The sequence below is a fragment of the Chionomys nivalis genome, chromosome 18 (assembly GCF_950005125.1).
Source record: "Chionomys nivalis chromosome 18, mChiNiv1.1, whole genome shotgun sequence".
Lineage (NCBI taxonomy): Eukaryota > Metazoa > Chordata > Mammalia > Rodentia > Cricetidae > Chionomys > Chionomys nivalis.
The window spans coordinates 14,399,233-14,425,025 of record NC_080103.1 but is presented as its reverse complement, the minus strand read 5'-3'; the positions used below and the strand labels follow the sequence as shown (position 1 = coordinate 14,425,025).

Here is a 25,793-nt window from a genome sequence, read left to right as displayed (position 1 = left end):
CAGCTCATTGTTCTAGGTGGTGTTGTCTTGAGGTAACACTGTTAGGAGGTTTCACAGTGCTGGGCAGTCACTTGTACTCTGTATCTGTATTTAGATAATAAACTCATGGCAAAATGTGTGATTCTTTTCTTAAACTTTATCTTTGAAGCCCAAGAAATTGGTGTGATAAGCAAAGCAAGTGAGAAACACAGTAAGGAGATCCTGCTGCTTGCAGGAACCTGTTAGAGACTCAGAGAGAAGCTGAGTTTGAGCCTGCAAGAACCAAGATTAAGATCAGAATGGGCAACGTGTGTAGAAGGAACAGTGGGCTGCATTCCTGCTGCTCGGCTCCCGGCCGCCTGGCTAACTTATGCCCCGAAATAACAACACACAAATTGTATTCTTTTAAACACTGCCTGGCCCATTAGTTCCAGCCTCTTAATGGCTAATTCTTACATCTTGATTATCCATTTCTAATAATCTGTGTAGCATCACGAGGTGGTGGCTTACCGGGAAAGATTCTAACCTACATCCATCTTGGGTCGAAGAATCATGGCGTCTGACTCACTTCCCTTCTTCCCAGCATTCTATTCTGTCTACTCCACCCACCTATGTTCTGACCTATTAGGCCAAGCAGTTTTTTTTATTAATTAACCAATGAAAGCAACACATAGAAAAAAAGACCCACCTACATCAATGTGCACAGCATTGCTGTATCAATGAGGCTCGCCTGGTTCCTTGCTATCACCATGAATACTGGAAACGGAACTTCTGTCAGGGCAGCAAGGTCCTGTCAGCAGCCAACCTCAGATGTGCTGTGCGTGTGGCGGCATCTATGCTTAGTATGCCAAGGAGGACAAACGTCAGCAGGACAGCAAGCGCTGCAGGCGGCACCTGTGAAATCTGTGTGTGCTGAATGCCAAAGATGCCTGTGTGGTTCTGTCAGGTGCCATCATGCCGTAGGTACCACAAAGGTAAAGATACTCACTCATGTCAGCGTTTTGTTTAACTTTTCCCTCCTCCTCTTCTTCTGAAGAGTCATCCTCTTCCCTGGGCTTTTTCACAATTTCCTTTGGGTCTTTCAGGTGAATTATAAAATTGTGTTTGTCTTTTTTTACTTTCACTTTGATGAAGGTTGGGCCTGAGGGAGAAGCACAGGGTAGAAAGGGGGGCTGACTGAAGATGCCACACACGTGCCTTGACAGAACACCGGTAGAATGCATGCGGTACAGAATTAGACAGGGCTTGGGAATGCCCGAGACGCAGCAACTCTGTTCAAGGAGGTCTTTGCAGGACTTCTCACTGCATCTCAAACCACACCACAAAGGAAATACAGCATTTGAGGTGGCAAATACTACCAACTCTGATAAATCAAGTGAGCCAGTTAACAAAAAGTTTTAAGGTTATTTGTATACAATAATATACAATGCATATGTATTATGAATATGTGTATATATTTTAGACTAGCCTCAAATTCACAATTCTCCTGCCCCAGTCTCATGAGTGCTAATGTCATAAATGTGCATTACAACACCTGAGTTTTGTTTTGTTTATCAAGACAGGGTTTCTCTGTAACTTTGGTGCCTGTCCTAGAACTAGCTCTTGCAGACCAGGCTGGCCCCAAACTCACAGAGAGATCCACCTGCCTCTGCCTCTAAGTGCTGGGATTAAAGGCATGCGCCGCCACTGTCCAACCCATACCTGACCTCAACTGATTATAGCATTGTAATATTAAACAGTCATAATTATATATATATATGTGTGTGTGTGTGTGTATAAATATATATGTGTGTGTGTTCTATAATTATCAGTACTTTGCAGGTTATAAGCCATTTTCTAATAGATCATTCTCTTTTAACAGTGCTCTGATTTGTTTTCCCCGCCTCTCCCTTTTAGCTCTCCGTTTTAAATCCAGCCTTTCATTTTCAACTGTGGTTTGGGTGTCTCTCAAGGTTGATAGGATTAAGCTGAAAATACTGTATTTTCTACGAACCATCTGAAATTAATATAAACTTTCACATATGCAAGTCTTGGTGAGAGCTACAAAACCAGCGGCAGGTTCCCTGAGAGATGCATGATTAATAAAAACTCAGAGAGAGAAACCGGGGTTCAACTTGAAGGCCAGAAAAGCAAAGCAGTCAGCCATTGACTCTTACCTCTACCTCAGTCTGAAAATGGCGATCCTGCCTCCAGGAGACTTCAGAATGATACTGTGTCTGAGAGCTCTTTCCTCCTGGTCTGTAATCCTCTCTAAGGCTAAGATTAAAGGCATGTACCCTGGGATTAACGGCATATACTGACTGATTTTATGGCAAATTAGTGTGGTTACTGGGATTAAAGCTGTGTGTCATACCGCCTGGTCTGTGAGGCTGACCAGTGGGGCTGTTTTACTCTCTGATCTTTAGGCAAGCTTTATTTGTTCAAATACAAGTGAAATGGCACTACAACTGAGCACCGGGCTGCAGATGGCAAGCCGGAAACTCAAAGCATGTGTGTGCTTCCTCACATGACAGAGCTGTTGTAACTAATATTATTAACTACCTATTTGCCTTTTACAGATGATACTATACCATCTACCACTAATGTAGAAGTATTTAAATATTTTTAACAATGAGGATGCTCCTATCAATGTGTTAGGGCAAATTCTGGGCTGGCTGATTCCTTGCAGAGCCAATTCCAGCAGGAGCAGGTGAACTCTGGATACTCAGAGTAGTGTAAAGGTGAACGTAGTGGGCAGTCGCCCACCACAGCAGAAGCACAACGCCCCGTGCTGATCTGAAGGGCAGGAACATCTTCCATGACAGTAACAGCGCTTACGGATGTACCTCGTTCAAACGCGGTCTTTTCTACTTCAATCTGCCCTCCATCAGAAGGATAGAGATAGTAATTTTTCCCTGAGATTTGGATGGGTACATCTCCCATATTGTAGCCTCGGAACTGGAAGAGAACACATCATGACTGCTTGTGGAGCTGCACTGACAACCATCAGCTTACTATGGTTAGTGGTTAATCAACTACAGTTTCCGTAAGCTTAATTTTTTTTAAAACAATTATATCTGATACCTTGTAGGCTCAGAAGCCCAAATCCATGTTTTTATTAATTTTCTTTGTTGTTAGTAACAGGATTTTACTCAGTAGCTCAGACTGATCTTAAACCCATGGTCACCCTGCTTCAGTGCCCAGGAGGCTGTAATTATAGTTGTATCCCACTCTTCCCAGACTCTTTAGAAATTTAAAAATGTATTATAATTAGCAGGATTTTAAAACGTTTATGATTAGGGCTTGAGAGATGACTCAGCAGTTAAGACTCCCCTGGTACTCTTGCAGAGGATTTAGTTCCCAGTGCCCATGTGTCCTATAACTTCAATTTCACTGGGATCTGTTGCCCTCTTCTGGCCTCTGTGAATACTCACACACATAAAGATAAGTCTTATTAAAAAGTCTCTCATTAATATTCATCTAAATATTTATAATCAAGTTCAAATAAAATCATGCTCTATCATCAAGCTGATGTGAGGAGAGATCAAGTTCACGAACTTTCTTTTTAAGGTGAAGAGAAACATTGACCCTTGGTGCTTTCAGAGGTCATATGTAAAAGATGTTTTAAAACATTAGATATTGCTACTACAGTTTCAGGGAGATTCAGATGCATCTTAAAGCCCTAGAGTAACTAGGTCAGAGTCATCAATGAAATAAATAGAGCAGGACATTTCTCTCCAGCTCTTCCTTGTTGGTTTAATGCACCCAAGGGAGCATTAGCAAACAGGGGTTTAATCAAAGCGTAAACAGCAGAAGTGTGGCACTCTGCACAGTGGCATCTAAGTGCACGCAGCGAATCTAGCCTGTTGAGTTGACCCATGCAGCTGCCTCTTTACATTTCTAATGCTTAAAACGTTAAGTCTTTGGGACACACTTCCCTCTTTACTGCCCTTGGTGATCTGGCTTCATGATAGGAAAAACAGGTCTGAGGGTATTCCCATTTTGGTGTTTAGTTACGCAGAAGAATCTCGATTCTAGACAGAAATGGAAATTCAAGTCTAGTCCATAGATAGCAGAAAAAAAAAAAAGGACCTCATTTCCCCAAAACTGTTACAAGTATCCCAAAGAATTTTCAGAGTTGCTTTACCGGGTAAACTATCTCGGGTTCCGGAAGCGGGACAGACTCTTCTATCATTTCCGGGATCTTTATCGGCTCTTCCTTAGGTTTCTCTTTGGAAGAGGATTTCTTCTTCAAAGCCTTAGTATCCTCTTTGTCTGCCTTATCCTTGCCTTTCTTTTTACCGACGTCTTTCCCTTTCTTCTCTGCTTTCTTCTCCTCCTTCAGGCGCTCCTCCTCTGCTAGTCTCTCCTGTTCTTCCTTCCATGCCTGCCGACACAGCAAACAGCTTACCAGGGATTTTAAAAAGGATCAAACGTGAGTTGCATTCGGGTCAGTTTTGGAGGAAATTTAGTGTGATGTTTCTAAGTGTTATCTCTGGCATTTTGAAACACTGAGCCAAGAACCTTGCAGTTGCTTATCTTTGACTGTCCCTCTCTCACTCCCAAGTTCTATATGCTCACCCTGTCTGTCTCCTTGAAGACGTCTCTTCATTTCTGCTTATTCTCCAACTTTCTGGTGTAATTTACACTCTTCAGATTTTTTATTGTCTTTATCTTGGACCACAGCAGTAGCCTCTCCACTGGCCTGTCTCCTTTCCTTCACTTCCCAATTTATATCTTAAATAACTTGATCAGTAAAAGGGTAGATTACCCTGAGAAGCATTCTCAACTCAAGATATTTAAAACGGATGGACAAAATAAATTTTTTAAAAAAAAATTATTTGGAGAGATTGCTCAGAGATTATGAGCAATGGTTGCTCTTCCAGAGGTCCTGAGTTCAACTCCCAGCAACCACATGATGGCTCACAGCCATCTGTAATGAGATCTGGTGCCCTCTTCTGGCCTGCAAATACACATGCAGGCAGACCACTGTGTACATAATAAATAAATAAATAAATAAATAAATAAATAAATAAATAAATCTTAAAAAAACAAGCCATGAGTTTCCAAGCGTGTTGGTAAATACTTGCAGTTTCATCACTTGGGAGGCTGAAGGAGGGGATGAAGACAGTGTGGCTACATAGTCTCAAATAAAACAACTCATGAGTTGACATTAGTTCACACACAAAAAGCACAAGACATAAGGACTAAGCCACTTTGAATAAAATCTGGACAAAAATTTTGAAAGTATATCTGTGAAGATTACAAATAAGGAACGTAGGAAATAAAGGTCATAAAACAAGTTTCTAGTTGCCTAAATAAACAAAATGAACTTTCAAACGTATAAGCAAGAAAGTAGGGTTTATAGAAACGACAAGGCGAGCTCCACAGTCCTCTTGGAATTAAGGCGTGGCTTTTGAAAAACGACAGATACTGGCTGAGTCATTTCTAGAATCGATGATAGATGCTGATCCCAGCATCCACAAAGGTCAATAAATCTAAGCAGAAAACAAGAGTGGTGCGCTGAACCTGCATCAGATTGATTTTATGTGTTTACTGATAAATCTCTGGGAATTTTATGAGATAGTTGCTAAGCAAAGGCACCATCCAAAAAGTCATAAAAATGCAATTAAGTACGATGTTCAAAACAAAGGCAACAAGTGCTCAGAATGCATGTAGATTAGATTAGACTTCATTCTTATCTGATCTATATATTAGAAACATACTGTACAATGGCCTACAGATCCACCCTGCTCCCACCTCAGTAATGCTACATTGGCAGCTTGAAATCAGCGCTGCTGGAGTATTTACCCTACAGACATCAGCAAATGTCACATCATGGAGACTCACTGACTACTGATTAACTATGCTATAAACAGGTCGATGGGTAGAATGTTACAAATCAGGATTCAACTTAAGTGCCTTTAACCACTACACTGCAATTGGAGTAAAAATGAGCAAATAGTCTTTCAACATTCAAATTTCTCTTTCTTGATTCTGAAAAATTGCTCGTTATTGACACATAAATGGAACACGCCTTTCTGTTGTTTCACTTTCGTCACATTAACACAAACGAAAATATTAATCAGCACTAATAGTGGAATTGCATTTGTTTGTCAATTGTAACCATAGGCTCTGTAAGGATACAGTAACTTAGCAAACAGCTATGAAAACATATTTGAAGTAGTAATTTGCTAAATGTACTTTGCAATTAAGATTTCTATAGGATTTGTTATTATTTATAAATTATATATCAAATTTGCTGTAGATGAGATTTCCGGGAAGGTTTTTTTGTGGACTATATGCACACTCTGGTTTTGCTATAGCACAACTGCTAAATGCTTACCAGACGATCACAGAATGTTTTCAAAGCAGCTAAAGAGAAAAGATAGTCTACAAAAGAATAGAAAATGTGATACTTTATTAACATCCATGATGTCAGCAAAGGAAAGGGAGACTGATATCTTGAGAGTCCTGTGAGGAAATGAAAAACTCAACCAAAAATCATATAAATAAAAAACCATGTTTAATGAATAGGGGCAAAATAAAGGCATTTTCAGATAAGTAACAACTGACTTTAATAGAAAGTGTATATTATGATATAATCAGAACCAGATATTTGGTCTTCATTCCTGGATCCTGGCACAGCGCTCTCCAATCCCCTGGAATTTCATGAGTGATAGAACTGTCTTTTGTTCTAATGAGGCAATTCTTGGCAAACTCTTAGATAGTTTCAGAATGGGGTAGAAGCTGGTCACCAGAAAGATCAAACCCAGGTTAGAAGCTGGGAACCTTCAGAGCCTTCCCCTCCCTCCAACCTTCAAGGATGAAGAGAGGAGGAAGCAGATGGATTTAATAATTGGTTGTACATACATGATGAAAAATCCATAAAAACTCCTAAACCACACAGTTTGGAGAAATTCTGCATTGGTGAGTGCATCGACGTTCTGAGAGGGTGATACCACAGGGGCAGAAGGCACAGACCAGAGCAAGCCTACATTTACCCATAAATAAGCACACAGAATAGTTCTGTACTTTTGTGTACATTGGAACTTATTACACTTTGACATTTCTTATTCCAGAAACTGAAGAGATAAAGCAAACAGTCTTGAATGGATCACTGAAACAAATATTACTTTTGTAATTAAGAGTTCAAATCAAAATACATGAACAAAATCAAACATTTTCAACAAAAGTAAAGAGCAAACCACCACAAGCCAATCACTGCCTTTGGGCTGTGGTTATGTGAAGATAATAAGATACACATTCTCTCGAAGACTTGTCATGTGACACCTGTGCACACACAGACCCTTTCTCCTAGGCTTCAGTCATCTCTGAGGTTTTAGTTAAAAAGATCATTCCCTGTGACTACTGCAAACTCTGTCTCAGGATAATTTTGGCTTTGTGATTGATCTGTGATGTTTGTCTTTTCTTGGATTACCTTGAGAGAGCCTTCTAAAACAAAAGGCATCTTCTCTTTCTCTTTCTCTTTCTCTTGTTCTGGGATCTCTGTTTTGCTGACTACTTTGTTACCTAGAATCAGAGGAAATCAAACTTCTTAGCAACTCAGTAGCAGGAGGTATCACAGAAGAAATGATTCTCTGGGCTAGCTGGGACTCCCAAGGCTCTCAGTATTGGCACCTCAAGTATCCATTTTCTCATGTATTCTCTCTTGCCATCTCCAGAGTTACCCCTAAGTGGTACAGAGCCTTTGGCAATGGCACCTCACAATACATTTACAGTGTGTTGACATGTCGCTTGAATCCCTCTCCCTAAAATTTTCACCCAGTTTATCTTAGTTTACTACCTCCAAACCACAGGAGCACAGCTAATGCTCCCTTCCATACTGAGGTCCTTCTCTTGTCTGTGTTCTCATTCTGTCTTCCAAACATTCTGACATCTTTATTTTAGCAGGAGTGGACTCAATGTAACACCTCCTGGGTACATTCCAAGCTGAAGTAACCAGCTTAGGACTTTCTGCAGCATCTAGATACTGAGCTTTTGGTTTGCTCAGTAGCATTAAAAAGGTGGTCAACATTTTCCCTGCCAGTAGGTAAGTACACAGTCAGCCTTCCTCGTATTTCCTATAGAGCTCCACTTATCACTCTGGTGAAGTCTTGTTGGGGTCCCATAGGAAGAAGCTCAGCTACTGATAACGTAACCATTTTGCTGGATACCAAAGTATTCCCTACCAGTGTGGTTTAGGTTTTACTTTGGAGTCAGGCTATATACAAACTCTTCTGGTAACAAAATGAAATTACAAAAATTTTTAAAGTTTCATAGCTTAGTCTCATCATGAGACATTACTTTCAACTTTAGCTAGCATAAAGAATATTACTCCTAGAGAGTTTCTTTTCTACAGACTGTGAAATAGCTATACATTTAGATAAAGTTCATATTTCACTTCTTAATAAAGTACCCTCCTTAAAAATACTTCCTTCTAGATTTTTACCTCCAGGCCTTTGGATTTTTTTTTTTTTTTGCTATTTGTAAAAGGTTCTTGACTTAGTCTTGCTGCTGGACTCTGTAATTATACTATTGAGAACCAACAACTCTGACTACTTCATACACTGCCAATATATTTAGATGGTGGAACCTATGGATTCTATCAGTAAGGACCTTGGCATTTCTCTAACTCATCATATTTGATCTGTAAATAGATTAAATCTTCCAGAGTTTGCAGGAGACAGGACTGTGACAAACATGCCTGTGTCTGGCTCAGATACAACACCATCACTCCTAGAATGCAGCTGCTCCATTGATTAGAGAAAGTAAGGACTCACAGGCATTTGGGGTCAACCCTTTTTTAACCTGGAAAATTCAGCCTTGGCATTCAGATAGGAGAATGCCTTGGGCCTAATTTTATGAACGAATGCACTGGTTACTTACTTTTAGATTTTTTGAGAGCAAGAACTTTGCTAGAAGAAATTTTGGCAGCCGAAGTTTTCAGTTCTAGCTCAATCTTGGTCCTGTTGACTTCTTCAGCCATCTTGGCTTCCTGATACTTTGCTTCTTCCTCTGTGATCCAGTCTTGAATAGAGTTTGCAATGAGTTCTAAATAATTCCTAGATTAAACAAAGATGAGAAGATGGGAAGGGAGAGTCCTTATTAAATCCTGTGAGCACTCTGGTGCAGATGGAGTGAACAAACTCTTCAAACATGCAATGATTCTAAATTGCCCAAGTGGCAAAGAGGTCAGGTTCAGAGCTTTGCTGAGCTTCTTATGTATACAATATTCTCCCTCCATGTATGCCCGCACGCCAGAAGAAGGTACCAGATCTCATTACAGATGGCTGTGAGCCACCATGTGGTTTCTGGGAATTGAACTCAGGACCTCTGGAAGAGCAGCCAGTGCTCTTAACCATTGAGCCATCTCTCCAGCCCCTTTGCCGTGCTTCTGAAAAATGCCCACTTCTCTTCATGGTTAAAGATGTGAAAACAACGAGATCTTTCCATTCAAGTGAAGAACTAAAGACTTCTTGGAAAGGAGTCCTTTTTAATTTAATTTATGTGTGTGTGTGTGTGTGTGGTTCTATCGATGCAGGGTGCCCTTTGAGAACAGAGAGAACATTAGATCTTCTGGAGCTGGAGTTACAGGAGGTTGGGAGCCTCCTGACATGGAAGCTGAAAGCAAAACTCTGCCCATCTGTCCATTGGGAAGGGCAGTGTGGACTCAGCCATGTCTCCAGCACCAATGACTAATGACCTTGATCAACACCAAGAGAGTCAGTGACAGTTGAGGAAGTAATCACTGTCAATGCAGATTATTGGAACGTGATACAGTACAGTCAGCCTCTTTTAATTGATCACCAGCCCCTACAGTCATATCTTGAAAGAAAACCCCTTCATCTTGCTATAAAGCTTACGGGTATTGGAGGCATCTACCTTGTAAAATGAATGCCCTAAGCTGCTTGCACATTTGTGCTCCCCCAAGAAGCTGCTGCTTACTAAGAGCGAGTCATTATTGTCTGCTAATCTATTCAAACTACTTGTACTGATGATAGCAATTTCAAATTAAATACCAATAAATCTAAATGGATGTCTAACGCATGCCCCCACAAGGAAATTAATTGAAATATTAGGTTTGACAGTAAATATTATTGTGAGATTACATGAAAGTAAGGCTTAACATTTGAAGAAATAGAGATGGATGAGTGAAATGCACCAGAGTTTTGATTATTGTTCTTTTTCTTTTCTCTGTGTCTGTGTGTGCATGTGCAGAGTGTGTTTATGGCATGGTCCACATGAGGAGGTCAGAGGACAGCTTGTGGGAATCAGTGTTTTTCATCTATCACATGGGTCTTAGGGAATCAAATCAAGTCAAATCAGCCATCAGACTTGATGTCAACTGCCTTTAGCTGATGAACCACTTTGTAGACCTTTGATTATTTCTAAAGATATACGATGGGAATTGTGGGTTATGAATTATAGTACTTGACACCTTCATTTAGAAGGTACCAGACATTTCCAACTCTCTCTGTTTCCAAGCAAATGCTTTACAGTCTACCCAGGTTGCCACATACAAGCTGGTTTTTTAACTGATGGTTACTTTACATTATTAGTAGAATAAGTAAAATCTTGAAATGATCGTAATTTTCTCACATTCTCCTTTCAATCTGTTAGCAAATTAAAATGATTAAAAATTATCCTAAAGAAGATTATGTTTATGATATAAGATACGTTTCCTTTCCTTCTTCTCTGTCATTATTTGGCCTCACTCACTATCATGTCTTCTTAGGATTGCTACAATACCCTCTAATTAGTCTTTCTATTTCTACCCTCATGTGTCTAAATTTTATTCTTAATCATCAAATAGACTGGAACTTTTAACTTGTAAGTTAATTTCATTCTTATATTTAGTACCATTCAATGAATATTTCAGATTAAGAAGTGAAGCTTTTGAGTGCTGAGAGACGGCTCAGTTAGTAAAGCACATGCTAAGTCAGTGCTAGGAACTGAGTTTGATCCCTAGAACTCCTGCAAACAAGTCAGGTGTGTAGACAGAGACTCTTGTAATCCAAGCAGAGAGACATACCTGTCATCCCAGAGAGACAGAGGGAGGTGATCACTGGGTGTTCCAACAACCAGCGAATACAATCACGGAGACACAGCCAGTGAAAGGCCCAGTCTCAACAAACTAACCAACCAAACAACCAATGAACTAACAAACACCGGGTGCATGGTACCTGAGGCATGGTGCCTAATGAATGATACCCCTGGTTGCCCTCTGGCTTCCACATTCACAGGCATGCAAATGCCTGTATCCTGGTTAACACCCTCCCCCATTCATTTAGATGAACATGCACACACAATTAAGAAAAAACAGATCTCTTACTAGTGTTTGGCAACAAGGGGATATAGGCTCAACAAAGCTAGATTAGTATTCAGGTGAGGATAAGCACACAATGCTTCAGGGAATTTATCACCCATAGATACTTGGTAAATTAATTACTCCCAAATGTATTCTAGTTATATTATACAAAGTAAAGGTGCCAGCATTGAATACCAATATAAGGGTCAAGGTAATTTAGGTTATAGTTTAAATTATCAATGAAAAGAGCTGGGCTTCTTGTAATTAAAAGCTATCACTTTCCAGGTGGAAAGGACACTTTTAGATAATCTCAAAACAGGAGGGTGTGGTGGTTTGAATAAGAATGGTCCCCATAGGCTCATATATTTGAATGCTTAGTTATCAAGAGTGGAATTGTTTGAGAAAGATGAGGAGGCATGGCCTTGTTGGAGGAAGTATGTTACTGGGGATGGGGAACCGTGAGGTTTCTAAAGTCCATGTCAGGCCCAGTCTCTCTCTCTCTCTCTCTCTCTCTCTCTCTCTCTCTCTCTCTCTCTCTCTCTCTTGCCTGTGTGTCAGGATGTAATGTTCTCAGCCCCAGTGCCAGGCCTGTCTGCCTCCTGCCATGATGACCATGGAGTAAGCCTCTAATATTATAAGCAAGTCTCCTATTAAAAGCTTCATAAGTTGCCTTGTCATGGTGTCTCATAGAATTCTAATGAAGACAGCTTGTTAGAAGTAAAACTACTGCATCTATTTTTAGCATTTTAATGAAATGGCATTAGTACTTAATAGCTTCAGATGTCATACACAATAATTAATGCATGATTTAAATAAGCATGTATAATTTCTAAAAGAATATAAATCAAACTACATCTTTTAGAAAGCACATCCTAAGAAGTAATTAAGAAAATTCCATCTATCAAAGAAAGGGATCAATACTAAGATAGAAATATATTTGCAGAATTAAGCAGTTAGAATAAAATCGCATTATCAATGAAAATAAGAGTTTACGGGGTAAGTGTTACAACTCTGAGGGAAAGGTATCCTGGCAGCCAGGAGCCAAGAAAGCCCCCAAATCACATAGCATAACAAAGCTAACACAAGAGATGTATCGGGAAGGACACAAGAGGGTGGCTATCTCTGCTCCAGAGAGAAGTAGCAAAGAACTGAGCAGGAGGCAGGCTTTATATAGGGGTTCTTGGGGGTGGCAGGGGCACTTTTTCCAGGGTGGTCTGGGACTGGTGGAACTTTGTAGTACAATCTTTGGCTTTTTTTCCTGTAGGTTGGAGCTTGACTGCCTGCATCTCAAGGGACTGGAAATGGTATAGTGGAGGTGGTGTGGTGGTGTGGGACAATTGTCTGTATTCTGTCACTCATGTTTTAAATAAATGCTGATTGGCCAGGCAGGAAGTATAGATGGGTCAACCAGACAGGATGTAGAGGCGGGGTAATGAGAATAGGAGTATTCTGCCAAGATGGAAGCGCGCTCCCCAGTCCTGCGCAGATCATAGAAGAAGCAAGATGTGACCTACCCCGCTGAGAAAGGTACCAAGACATATGGCTAACATAGATAAGAATAATGGGTTAATAAAAGCTACAGGAGCTAATAAGAAGCCTGAGCTAATGGGCCAATCAGTTTATAACATAATATAGACTCTCTGTGCGATTTTCTTTTCTTTTCTTTCTTTCTTTTTTTTTGGATTTTTGAGACAGGGTTTTTCCGTAGCTTTTGGTTCCTGTCCTGGAACTAGCTCTTGTAGACCAGGCTGGCCTCGAACTCACAGAGATCCACCTGCCTCTGCCTCCCGAGTGCTGGGATTAAAGGCGTGCACCACCACCACCCGGCTTCTCTGTGTGATTTTCTCTGGGACTAAATGGCTGGGGGACTAGGCGGGACAGAAACCCCAACAAGCAGGCCCTTATGTTACAGGGTGGGGGCAGAGATGGACTTTTGAGCCCATCATCAAAGGGCTTACAAACAGATTGGATTATTTGAAATATCCCTAAAATTATTGCTAATTCATACTAAAATCCTGTAAGAGTCAGATGAGCTAAAAATCCTGGCTATTATTTGAAAGGATGCAACCATAGAACAAAATGGCACAGAAGGATGGGCACAAGTTAGAGGCTCTCATTTCTTCTGGTGACTTCTGTGGATAGCTGCCCTGTGCCTGAGGTGTTGACCCAAAAGAGTTATTGGTATGGAAAAGTGCCCATCATTAGCTTAACCTAATTTTGCATTGATGTAGCTGTGTGTGATATGGACATTTTATCCATATTGTTAAAAGTTACAGTCAGCTAAGAATGATACATCTGAGAACACAGATTTAAAAATGATGTTCTATATGCATCTTCTGCTTGTAAAAAAAGAAAGAACACACAAATTCATTATTTTAAAGACAGATATTATTATATGCCCATAAAAATGAATATTTACTGTGAGCATGAAATTGAAAGAAATGAAAATGAATAAAATTTATGCTCTGGCAATGCTGAAGCACATGTGGGCAGCCCATACATCGTAGTTCTGTTGAATTTGTTCATATTGGGTTTCATGGTCTAAGGGATGAGGATAACTGACCACGTCTCTTCTTCAAGAAGACACCAGATCTCATTACCGATGGTTGTGAGCCACCATGTGGTTGCTGGGAATTGAACTCAGGATCTTTGGAAGAACAGGCAGTGCTCTTAACCACTGAGCCATCTATACAGCCTCTTACCGTGAGCATACTTTGCTTAAATTGATGGTTATATATTAGTTACAAAGAAAATGTAAATTACCCAAATTTAATGGAGAATTAAAAAGCCTAAAGAGAGGGTTTGCTTAAAAAAACTGAAAACATAGGTAATTCTTGTGTTTTATATAAATGACATATTTTATATACAAAATGACATCATGTTTTTATATTTATTTGTTTAATTTTCTTGTGTGTAAGTATATGTGTACATACCACATACATGCAGGATCCCACAAAGGCTGGAAGAGGGCACTGGATCCCCTGGAACTGGGGTTATGACTAGTTGTCAGCTATCATGTGGGTGAATTCACTCTGCCCCCCGCCCCCTGCAAGTGCTAGGGCTCTTCACAACTGTGCTCTCTCTCAAGCCCCAACATTAGAATTTCTATAGGACTAAAATAAATCTGTAAATCACTTAGGGTAGTATGGACATTTTGACAACTAATTCTTCCAACCCAGGACCACACAATGTCTTTCCACTCATGTGGATTTTATAGTTTTGGTGTATAGATATTTCACTCCTTATTTATATTTAATTTATTCTTATTGATGTTATTTAAAATAGATTCTTTCTTATATTCTTTCCTAGGTCCTCTTTGCCAGTGGATCAAAACACAACTAACTTCTATGTAGTTTATATCCTAAAATGTCTCTAAATTCATTAGTAGCTCTAAAAGCAGGTGTGGTGTGTGTGTGTGTGTGTGTGGTGTATGTGCGTATATGTGTGCACTGTGTACATGTTTATGTATTTGCATTTAAGGTTTTTTATTTATAAGATTATGTCATTTGTAAACAGAATAATATACTTTTTCCTGTCTAGCTTGGGTGTCTTTGGTTTCTCTCCTTTGCCTGTTTGCTCTGGTTAGCATTTCCAGTGTTAAGACGAAATAGAGTTGAAGTTGTTCATCTCTTAAGTTTTTCACTTAATGACTATATTGTCTAATAAAGATATAAACATATCTTATGCCTTCTATTCCATTTTCATGGAGTATATGTTTCTGTCCCTTCACATTAAGTCTCTGTGTGCCCTCAAGTGTAAAGTGGGATGTTTATAGCAACAAATGGTGATCTTTTATCACCTATCCATCCACTCCATGTCTCTTAATGGATAATCTGATCCCTTTATATTTAGTATTGACATGCAAAGATTAACTATTGTTATTTTATGCATTTTCTCAGCAGTTCTTCATTTATGTTGCCATGAATTTTTGAACTGTTCTGCTTTCATAACTGCTCACCTTTTTTTTGTGTGTTTTTAGATAAGTTTTGTTTTCTGGTTAATACAAAGTTCACTCACACTCAAAACACCCTTCTTGTGTAGCAGTGTATTTCAAGCTGACAAAAGCCTTACTATGATCACATATTAAAAATTTCTTCTCCATTATCCACATCTATAATATTGATGTCACTACATATTTCTATATAATTTGACTATTAGTTATTTTTGTAAGTATAGTTATTATTAATGCATTTGTCTTTTAACTTTTTGAGACAAGGTCTTGATAGATAGGCCAGGCTTCCCAGGAACTCAAGACAATTCTCCTGACTCAACCTCTCAAGAGTTGGGATTATATGCATAATGACACCATGCCTGACTTTTCAAGTCTAATTTAAAAATAATAAAAATGAAATAGAAAATCTTCAGGGTCTAGTGACTATGACAGACTTTGGGTCAGTACTTAAATGTCTCTTTGGCTGTAGCTGTCTTTATCTTCAAGTTGCACCAACCATCAAAGAAAAATACATCTCAACCTTCCACAAACTCTTTCAAAAAATAAAAAGTGGAAATAAACTTGGAAAATATCCCTCAGCGCCCTTATTAAGAGTTCTATAACCTGTATATCAAAACAAAATAATAAAACTTAAAGGGAAAGGAGTCAAGTCTCACTCACTTCAAAGCTATAACTGCCTAGGCAGGACATTAGCAAAGCAAAGAGACACAGTGTCCAGAGTCCTGTGTAGATATGGGTACCTCTACCACAGAATAGCTGCTGGTATGACTCAGCTGTATCACCAATTAAAGGAAAAATATGGATATCTGCATTGTAATAGGGATAATATTTTTATCCTGATAAGGGATATTTATAAAATTGTTATGCACTGAATCCTTAAAATATTTCCTTCATCACATGTAGCCTTATGAGAATGTTCTTTCAGAGTTGCACTGGAGGGAATGCTCTCAGAGTTGCACTGGAGGGAATGCTCTCAGAGTTGCACTGGAGGGAATACGTTCAGATTTGCACTGGAGGGAATGTTTTCAGGGTTACACTGGAGGGCATTCTCTCAGAGTTGCCCTGGAGGGAATGCTCTCAGAGGTGCACTGGAGGGAATGTTTTCAGGGTTACACTGGAAGGAATGCTCTCAGAGTTGCATTGAAGGGAATGCCTCAGAGTTACACTGGAGGGAATGCTCTCAGAGTTGCACTGGAGGGAATGCTCTCAGAGTTACACTGGAGGGAATGCTCTCAGAGTTGCACTGGAGGGAATGCTCTCAGAGTTGCACTGGAGGGAATGCTCTCAGAGTTACACTGGAGGGAATGCTCTCAGAGTTGCACTGGAGGGAATACTTTCAGATTGGCACTGGAAGTGTAGTAAGCAAGTGATGCCAGGAAAGAAAGAAATGAAATATAAATATTGGCAATGGAAAACAAGGAACAACAATACAGATTAATATTTTAAATACACCTACTACGCACCTGAATTATATCATCTTATAACCTTCAAATGCAAGTGTTTACGGCATTCTGTTCCCCCATTTGTTCCTCGGGTCCATTTCTTTTGTCTTTGTTTTTCTTAGAATTTTATCATTGTTATACATACAGTAAGTGCTAAGTACACACTAAATACTACAAGATAACAAGAGATAACAAGGTGCTCTGGCTATTACTAAGGAAAGTCAGAGTCTATGAGAACAAACAAATGAAAAACCGAAATAAAGCAAACAAACAGAAAGCTACTGAGAATGGAAAAGAACCAGTGGCTCTTAGGTCTTAATTTTCTGGGAATTTGAAGACTTATTTCGCTAGTTCTTCGTTGTCCTAGGATTGAAACTTTTCCAGACCCAGTAGAGTTAAGAAAAATCAATTGTTTTGTAGTTGTTATCTTAATGTCTCAGATTCAGTCTTGCTACAGATGAAATAGATAGAAAATACTTTAATAGCATCTCTATTAGATTCCATGAGGTCAAGAGAGACATTCACTCTTGACAGTACAGTATCAATACATAATACAGTGCATAGCACACAGTACACGTTAATTTAAGAAGTTACATTGAATATATATATATATATATATCTTGAACATACACACACACACACACACACATATAGTTGAATCACAAAGGTCAGAGTAAGGAACCAAAACCTAAGAGGCTACCTCAGCCACTGTTTAATAAAATTATCTAAGTCACCTGAATCCAACATTAGAGTGAAGAGCAATATTCCAATATTCACAATGCAGACGCTGTATATTCATTGGGTTATGAAAAACCAGAAGCAAAGAATTGTCCTGCGTGTGGTAATAGGAGTCAACACATCGATACTGCTGATGGGCTTCCTGAAGGACCTGAAGATGAAATAATTACACTGTTCAGTTGTTTTATTCCCAGGAGAAGAGTTCTCCGCTATAGCAACATGTCTGTCCCTCCATCCTCCTTCTTATTTCTACATCACTGGCCAACTTTGAGTTTCCAGTGGATTCCTTCCTAACTACTAGAAAATAAGATCATAAAATACAGTACATTTTGTGAGCTGTTCAATAACTCTATAGAAAAACAAACAGTAGGTTCTCAGGTGGAGATACTTCCTAAGTGCTCTCCACGAGTGTTGGTAGATGGTAATCAAGTCAGTTTTCTGCCCTCGCAGGGCTTTTTGATTTTATTATTGTTATTATTATTATTATTATTTTATTTTATTTTTTTGAGAAATGGTTTCTCTGTGTAGCCCTGGTTTTCCTGGAACTCACTCTTTTGACCAGGCTGGCCTTGAACTTAGAGATCCTCTTGTCTCAGACTCCTGAGTGCGCAGATTGAAGGCACTGCCCGGCTAATCAGTCAGTCGTATCTAATAGTTGCTTTTTCTTTTGCCTCCATATAGATCAATTCATTTTTAGCATCATTAAATATTACAAATAAAAAGGGCATCGTATGTTAGGCTGTGCTTGACCTGCTCCAAGTTCACAACCTGACAGCCTCACCCCTAGTGTGATAATATTTGGAGGTCTTTGGGAATGTTTTAAGGGTGGGGTTCCCATGATAGGATTTGTGTCTTATTATCTAAGACATTAGAGCTTGCTTTCTCTCTGCCATGGATAACTCAGCAGGGTAGCATTATATGGAAGCCAGGAAGAAAGCCCTCATCAGGAACCATCACACTAGCGCCTGGAGTTTGTTCTCCTACTTCTTAAGCTCTGAGATGATACTCTTGTATTATTTCAGCTACCCAGCCTGAAGTATTTGTTTTGGCAGGCTAAGACAATAGCTAACATTTTTTTTTTCCTGTTTCTAAATATCAGGTCTTATTTGCCAGCACAATAAGGGATTTGCCAAGAACAAATTTTGTAGGTTTGTAGGTTCTGGTGCCAGAGTTCAAGACATCTGTCTTCCAGCTCCGATTTCTCTCTTCCTCACAGCGTGCCCTCTGTGTATGACTACGTAGTAGTGAAACAGGTGGTTGGTCTTTCTCATAAGTGCCCCCCCCACTTCCGCCTTGCTTTAAAATATAACACCCTCAGCCTGCTCTACAGTGGCAGCCACCAGCAGAGGGCACCAAGGCGTAGCGGCTTTGTCCAGCTTCCTTCTCAATGTCAGTCAACCATAGGAAATTAGGTACAGGAAAAGGAAGTAGACAGCAGCGGGCTTTTGTTTGTGTTTTCAATACCAATCTACTGTAGGCAGTTCTGTGTGCTCTGCCGTGAGATAATCTCAAGGAATCGCTAGCAGGTCAAGAAAGAATTGCTTCAGGTTTGCCTTCATTTCTATACTGATAATAGATGCAAAATAATGTTTCTCTCCCAGTCTAGTCCCCTGTATGCAGGTCTTGATGGAGTGCCCTGATAACGTTTACGTCTGATTTCTGAGACACTAACCATTTCTCACCTACTGTCCTTCAAAGGCAAATTCCTCTGAGATGATAAACCCAAGAGACAAAGGTTTGTTTACAGTGAGCATCCTTGCTCTGACCATTGGGCAAGATTACCAGAGCTGTGATTGACTTTCAGAATTTGGAAAGTGTAACCATTACTTTTCCTTTTCTGTGAACTGGTGTCTACTGTTTACATGTTAATATTATTGTCTCATGTTGTTCAGGAGCATGAGCTCCGGGACGCTGCTCTAACTCAGTGTGGGGGTGTTTACCTAACAGAAGCAAGGGCCTGGGGGTACCACAACTAACTACGACCACTGCAGCAAAAAACAATTGGCAAAAGATGAGAATAAGGGCCAGGCACTGTTCCAGGAACACACAAATGAACTTGATGGACCAAATTCTCTTCCGCAATTGGATTAAGGTTGCTACAGGTCACTCTGAGTTCTGTTCAAGTGGATGAAATATTTGAATTACAGGGAATGGATGGGAGTGAGAACCAAAGCAGTCTGATACTTCAAAGGATGTTTCAATAGGAGGTAAGGATGGTGGTCAGTTAAAACTGATGTAGTTAGATCTTACAGGTGACCTTGTACCCTTGCAGAAGGTGAGCCACCTTCTATCAGGCTACTATCTGTCCCCTACTGCAGCAGAAAAGAGGGTGGCAGTCCACAGAAGGTGAGACAAGGGGTTCAAGAACACGGGACCCTAGCCACTAGGCAAGGAGAAGCACGCTCAAGAGAAACCAGAAATTATGTAAATGTCTAAATCACAAACACAAGTCACAAATGTGGCCCATGTATATAATTCTAAATTTTATAGTTGCTCCATTTTAAAAGGTGAGGCAGGTAAAAGCAATGACAATGGTATATTTTGTTTCACTCAATACATAAAAATGTTATCATTTCAACATGTAGTAGATATAAATATTATGAACGAGATATATCATTATTTCTTGCCAAGCCTTTGAAACCCGGTGTGTCTGGCCCAGATAGCTCCATGCAGAGTACCACGTGACTGTCTTTGTTTCTGCTGAAGTACTCTTTTCCGGGGAGAACCATTTTTCTTTACCATTGAGAGGGTTGGGAAATTGCTATTCTTTTCATAACATGGCTCAGTAGATTCTCCTGGCTTTAAAAATATGTGGGATGTAAATCTGATCAAAATGAGATTCAAATTAGAAAGACAAATCATACAGAATACAGGTTTCATAAAATCTAAAACCAGCATGTGTTCATTTCTGGGTGTCTCACTATTCTCCACAGCAGTTAAAAGTGTGTTTTGGGATGGGTGCAAATTTTCTTGGCTTTTTTCTTCCTGTTTCTCAACTGGCGTCAAACTTTTGGTCAAGGTGCCTCAGTTTCTATGATTGAACAGTTTCTATGTCATAGGCTTATTCTGAGAATATACTCACACACAACCGCTGGGGCCTCACATAGAGCACTTATTGCAGTAACTGCCAGTCATCACTGACCCGCTCATCCAAACAAAAAACACCGCAAGACATAACCACGTCTAAAGAGAATGGAAAGACACCATGGGGGAAGATGGTGTCGCTTCCTGGTAAAGCCCAGCTTTTCTCTAGAAAACACTCAAAGCTGTCTTAATGGAAACAGTTCTTCTTTGAAAGGATCTCAGCCCTTTGGGGGATTTCCTGGGTTGCACGGCTCAGTGTGGGAACAAACTTATTTTATGGCTGAAGTCAATGGGAATCCGGATTTGAGCTCTCTCCGGGAGAATGACCCAGAAGTGAACTGTTCACAGTTATAGCCCAGCTCTCCAGACCTATCTGCTCGTGCGCACGCGTCTCCTGGAGAATCACAGCCCATAAATACCTGAAGCAAGACTTTCGGCTGAAAATGCTCAGTAAAGCTCCAGTCCGTTAAGCTGCGCTGCTGCGTTTTCTTTATGTCCTCTAGATTAGCTTCCACCACCATCTTCTTGGGTTTCTTAAAAAAGAAAAAAAAATCCACTGGAACACAATTTCAGCTCTAATTTGTGCGCGTCCAAATGGAGCCCTGTTAGACTCTGCGGACTCACCCCCAATGCGGCCCATTTAATTGTGGGAATCTGCATATGTATAGATCCATATGGCAACATTTTAGGAGGGCCGCTGCCAGAAAGAAGTACGCCTTTGACTCTTTTTTTTTTTTTTTTAAATGTGCAACATAGCCTAAATATTTTTATTGTTAGGTTATACTCTTCGGAGTTCTGTTAGCAATTATAGGCAGGCTGTCTGAACTCACTTCAAGACAGAGTTAGTTCTACGTGGGCTGTATGGTCAGCAGGTGTTTGTGAGGAAGCCAAGCCGCACAGTCTAGAGAGGGCCAGGGAGTGGGGAAGTTCTGCTTAAGTCAGTGAGGCCAGGAAAGTTAACCCTTTCACTCCAGGTGGGAGGGGGTATGGGACATCTGAACAAGCCCTCTCCCTCACACCAGCAACATTTGCCTTTTAAGTCTCTCTCTGTCTCTCCTCAGTTTGGTCAGGGGGTCTTCTCAGATCATCTTGCCTGTCATCTACACGTTCAGGAAGGTAATTCCTTACCTTTTCAAGAGAGCCATCCTTTGTGGCTGCTTCATCTTTGATCTCATTGTCCATGGGCTGCTCTGTAAATCAAAGACACCAACATCCAGTTGTGTTCGGGCTTTGTTCTTGCCTTTGGTCAGTACTGGGTCTTTTTGTTGCCAGTATGATCTATGTCTCTGTGCTGAAAAGGTGATTCCTGAGAGGCATGTTTCGTGCCTCCAAAGAGGTGTTTGTGTCAAGAACTCTAAGCCAATGCCTACCTAGAATTTATCCTAAACGCTTTGAAAAGAACCCGACATCTTATCTGCTCCGCACTAAATCACACCGACTATTCTTTCAGGCTGTCTATTGCTCACTTCTGGCTGTGCACTTTTGCCTTCACAAACTGTAAGTATTTACTGGCTAAACTAAATCATTGGCTCACTGCTTTCATTTACCTGACTCTAGTGGCCATCCACGAAGCCTTAGCAGGTTTTTTTGTGAGCCTTGCCTGGCGACTGACAGACCAGGGCAAGGGCAGGGGTGTGTGGATGGAAAACCTACCTAGGAACTTACCTGTTAGGGAGTGACAGCGTCCTACCATTCTGCTGAGATTTTCTGTCCATTCGTCATGAACTTATTACTTAATGCGCATGTGCACACTGACAGGTGGAATTTAACAGACCTTAGTTAAATGGGTAAATGAGTGGGCACTTGGACTCCAATGCACCATGCCATGGCCCAACATGAGTGAGGCACATTAGCTCTCCCATGAATGAGAGTAAACTCATGTGATGAGAAGGGCTGTGATGTCATTGTTGGCCAGGGAGCAGTGGCCATCTGAGTGGATGAGAAAGGGGTGGAACTTTGCCACTGATTTTCACATCACGAAGTGGGCCAGAGTAAGTGACACACAACAGAGAAAGCTGGTGATGTCCCTCCTGTAATTTCCCTCACATCCCTTGAAGAAATGGCATATACTTAAGAAGGGTACGTGTTGCAAGAACAAACTCTGGTATTGCTGCATGGCTGAGCCTGGCTGACTTCTTACCATCTTGAGAATAACTGCAAATCAAATGCCACAAAGCTGCATATCAATTGCTGCAGCCCCAGTCTTCCAACACTTTGCCCACCCCCTCCTTGCTCTTCCCACTTCAGATGCACTGGCCCACTAGCTGTGTGCGGGCAATCCTACACTCGCTTTCCTGCCATCCGCCATAGTTTACTCTAAGCTATTCCCTATTTCACTCTCTGGTTACCTTCCTGAGAGTCTCTGGCTCATACTGAGCTCCATTTGAAGTCATAGCATTGTCTGGCGAGGGTTCCTGTTTGTTTTTGGTCTGTCCTTCTGCTTTGAATCTTAGTTGCTGAAGAACAAGAATATGCCCTCTTTGCACCCTATGCTCCCCGGAATCTGGGGAGGATTCAGTAATGTGTTTTTCTTTTTGATCAAATGGGGTGAATCAATCACATATTGAACTATATTGAACTGATGGAAGCATCATAAAGAAAATAGAAATATGGAAGGAAAACAATATGAAAGGCTAATTTGAGTGTGTGCATAGATTTTCCTTTCCATCCTGTTGCAAAGAGGATGTGTTAATGTTCTTCTCTCTCAGGGGCATAGTTACTAACAACTTTGACCCTAGATACCTCTTGCCCTGGGTTGCTACAGGTGACAGAATTACTGTTAATTCTAAATAGACCATGACGTCCCCTGTGTCACTGAAGCAACTGATATGAAATCTGTAGAATAAAAGTTCTTCTATCCTGTGGCCTGTCAGATTTCTGGGAGGTTTGATATTCCCTTCTGTGTCTAAAGATCCAGGAACAAAACCAGCTCTTTTGAAAGTCTGTCCAAAGCTTATGTACCAATGATTTTGTCAAAGGAGAGAGTGCTCTAATACTAAGCTGAACTCTTTATTTAAGAGTAGAATGAAAGCCATGTTTTCCCTCTCTGATTCCTTATTTCAACCACATAATCCTTTGACAGTGTGATTCAGTAGTTTTTGACACATCTGGAAATGGATGCTTTCCCTTCCCTTTGAAAAACAGCTTTCCTAATCTGTTTTACTTTAGAGATAACAAGATCCCTCTGCAAAGCAGTTACTTTATTAAAAAAACACCCGACAAGCATAAAGGGCACATCCAAACCTACAGCCTCACGGTTATCAACTCTCTGGTTTTTCATAAATATCCAATGGGCCCTGTCAAGTTCAAAACAGTCTCAGATGGAAACCCAGGGTTTCGTTAGGAAAAGCACAAATATCCAGTCCTTCATGTCCAGAAACAGGGACATCAATGCGTGGGATGCCAAAACGGTTGTGCGGGGAAACACAGGGATGATTTCTGCTTTGTGTAAATGGAATTAAAGTGGCTGCTTTTGAAGTATGAACTAGAGTTGGGGGGAAGGTGGAAAGCTCAAACAACTTCCTTTTCTCTCACGGGAACAGTCATGGAGATACAAGGCCAGTTGCCTGGTCTGCTCAGATGCAGCGGCTCCTGAGTGAAGGCCTGTAGTCACTGCGGAGGAACGCTTAGGGCTGAGGACCCGCCCTCAAAACTGCTGGGGCCCCAGAACATGCTATCTACAACAGCATTTCAGCCTGAGGATTGGGAGCCTGAGAGCCGTCCACTCCACAGCAGCATACGAGTGGTTTGACCACCAGGTGGCAAGCGTTGCCTGAGGAAAGAACCCACTGCCATCAGAAAGACAAAACAGTGAAAGGGACACCTCTGTCTTTCATCTCTCCCAGCTGACCCTGGTTCCATGTTAACACAAAGTGATCTCTATCCTATGTGTACATCCAGGGTATATGATGTCCTAACAGCGCCAAAGTCAACTTATTCTGGTTCCCTCTCCCTCCTTCCCTCCCTTCCTCTCACTTCTCACTTCTCACTCCTCTCTCTCTCTCTCTCTCTCTCTCTCTCTCTCTCTCTCTCTCTCTCTCTCTGTAGTCTGTTGTGAGCTAGACTACCAGGTAGGCATATTTAGGACATAGAGGAAACCTACTGTTGGAAAGAGGAAGAAACACAAAGCAGCAAAACCAGGATAATAGCTAAGAACCAACATGACAAAAATTCCAAATATGACCCAGCTATCAGTTAGCATCCTGAGGAATTCCTAGGGCCCCGAAAGCCTTATTCTGAGGTGAGGTAGAGAGCACTGCTATTCCTATGTCTATGTGGTTGAATAAACTACTTAAACGTCTCTGTCCTGACTTTCTCATCTGTTGGACTGAGGCGATAACATCTCTCTCAGTGGTTCAGGTTTCTATAAAGCAGTGATATACAGAAGATCCATGTCATAGCACCACGCTTGGGATACAGCAGAGCCATCCTCAGACAGCACCAACTTCGCTCTGTCTTCTCTCTCCCTCACATATCTAATCTGCTGACAGTTAGCAGGCCACCTTCAAAATTCTACTCACTTCCGACCTTTCCTTCTTCCCCCATCCAGATAAGGAAGATGTCGAGATGACCATAGTTAACTCCAGTGTAACTCCGGTGCTTTGGGAGTGCTTACCCTTACCTTCAGCACACCGCTTACAATTATGAACTGCAGCATACACAGAGAAGAGGCCACAGCGTGACTGCTTTCTACAGCCAACACTTATAAAGAAAAATGTCAGAGCCTCCTGTCTGTGCGCATCTTTAGCAACTGCAGCCTCCTTTGCTAAACTCTCAGATTAGACTTTGAGAATTTGTCCTGTGTAATTTTAGTCCTGTGAAAATTTGCTGCAACTGGATAAAGTTAAGATTTCATAAATAAACATACTTGCTACCTCCAAGGAGCTATGGTGTGTGGAGGTCTTACTGGTTATTCAATGATTACAGAAAGCAGCAAGACATACTAGCAGGGCACGAAGGAAGTAGTTACGGCATCTCTTGGCTACAGCACATAATATGGTGGGGGGACAAGGGACAAAGAGATTTTAGGATAAGGACTGTGGTACTAGAGGGTGGGAAGGAGAGCACACTTCATTCAGCAGGTCATAGGGAGCTGCTGAGAATGATGTGCGGGGATGTAAAGGGACCATCAATCAGGTAATGCTCATGCAGATTTAATTCAGTGCATCCTGTGCCTCCTAAAGTTACATTTACAGGGTTTTACCTGGGGATCAAAGTAAGGTCCTGAGCTAAAATAGGAGCCAAAGGGAAGGTGTGTTCACTGAGTGTTGGTTTCTTGTCAAGATCTATACTTGGCATTTTGTTAGGG

At 40.8% G+C, this 25,793-nt stretch overlaps 1 protein-coding gene across 1 annotated transcript in view; it reads right to left on the bottom strand.

Moving 5' to 3' along the window:
• Positions 1–25,793, bottom strand: part of Spag17 (sperm associated antigen 17) — a 226,544-nt gene that overhangs the window by 87,465 nt on the left and 113,286 nt on the right. The window contains exons 16-23 of the mRNA XM_057793886.1: positions 21,614–21,675; positions 20,905–21,018; positions 17,398–17,552; positions 8,848–9,023; positions 7,400–7,491; positions 4,106–4,345; positions 2,805–2,916; positions 968–1,120 (exon numbers count right to left, since the gene is read on the bottom strand). Coding sequence (XP_057649869.1) covers positions 968–1,120; positions 2,805–2,916; positions 4,106–4,345; positions 7,400–7,491; positions 8,848–9,023; positions 17,398–17,552; positions 20,905–21,018; positions 21,614–21,675 — 1,104 coding nt within the window. The remainder of the gene's footprint in view (positions 1–967; positions 1,121–2,804; positions 2,917–4,105; positions 4,346–7,399; positions 7,492–8,847; positions 9,024–17,397; positions 17,553–20,904; positions 21,019–21,613; positions 21,676–25,793) is intronic.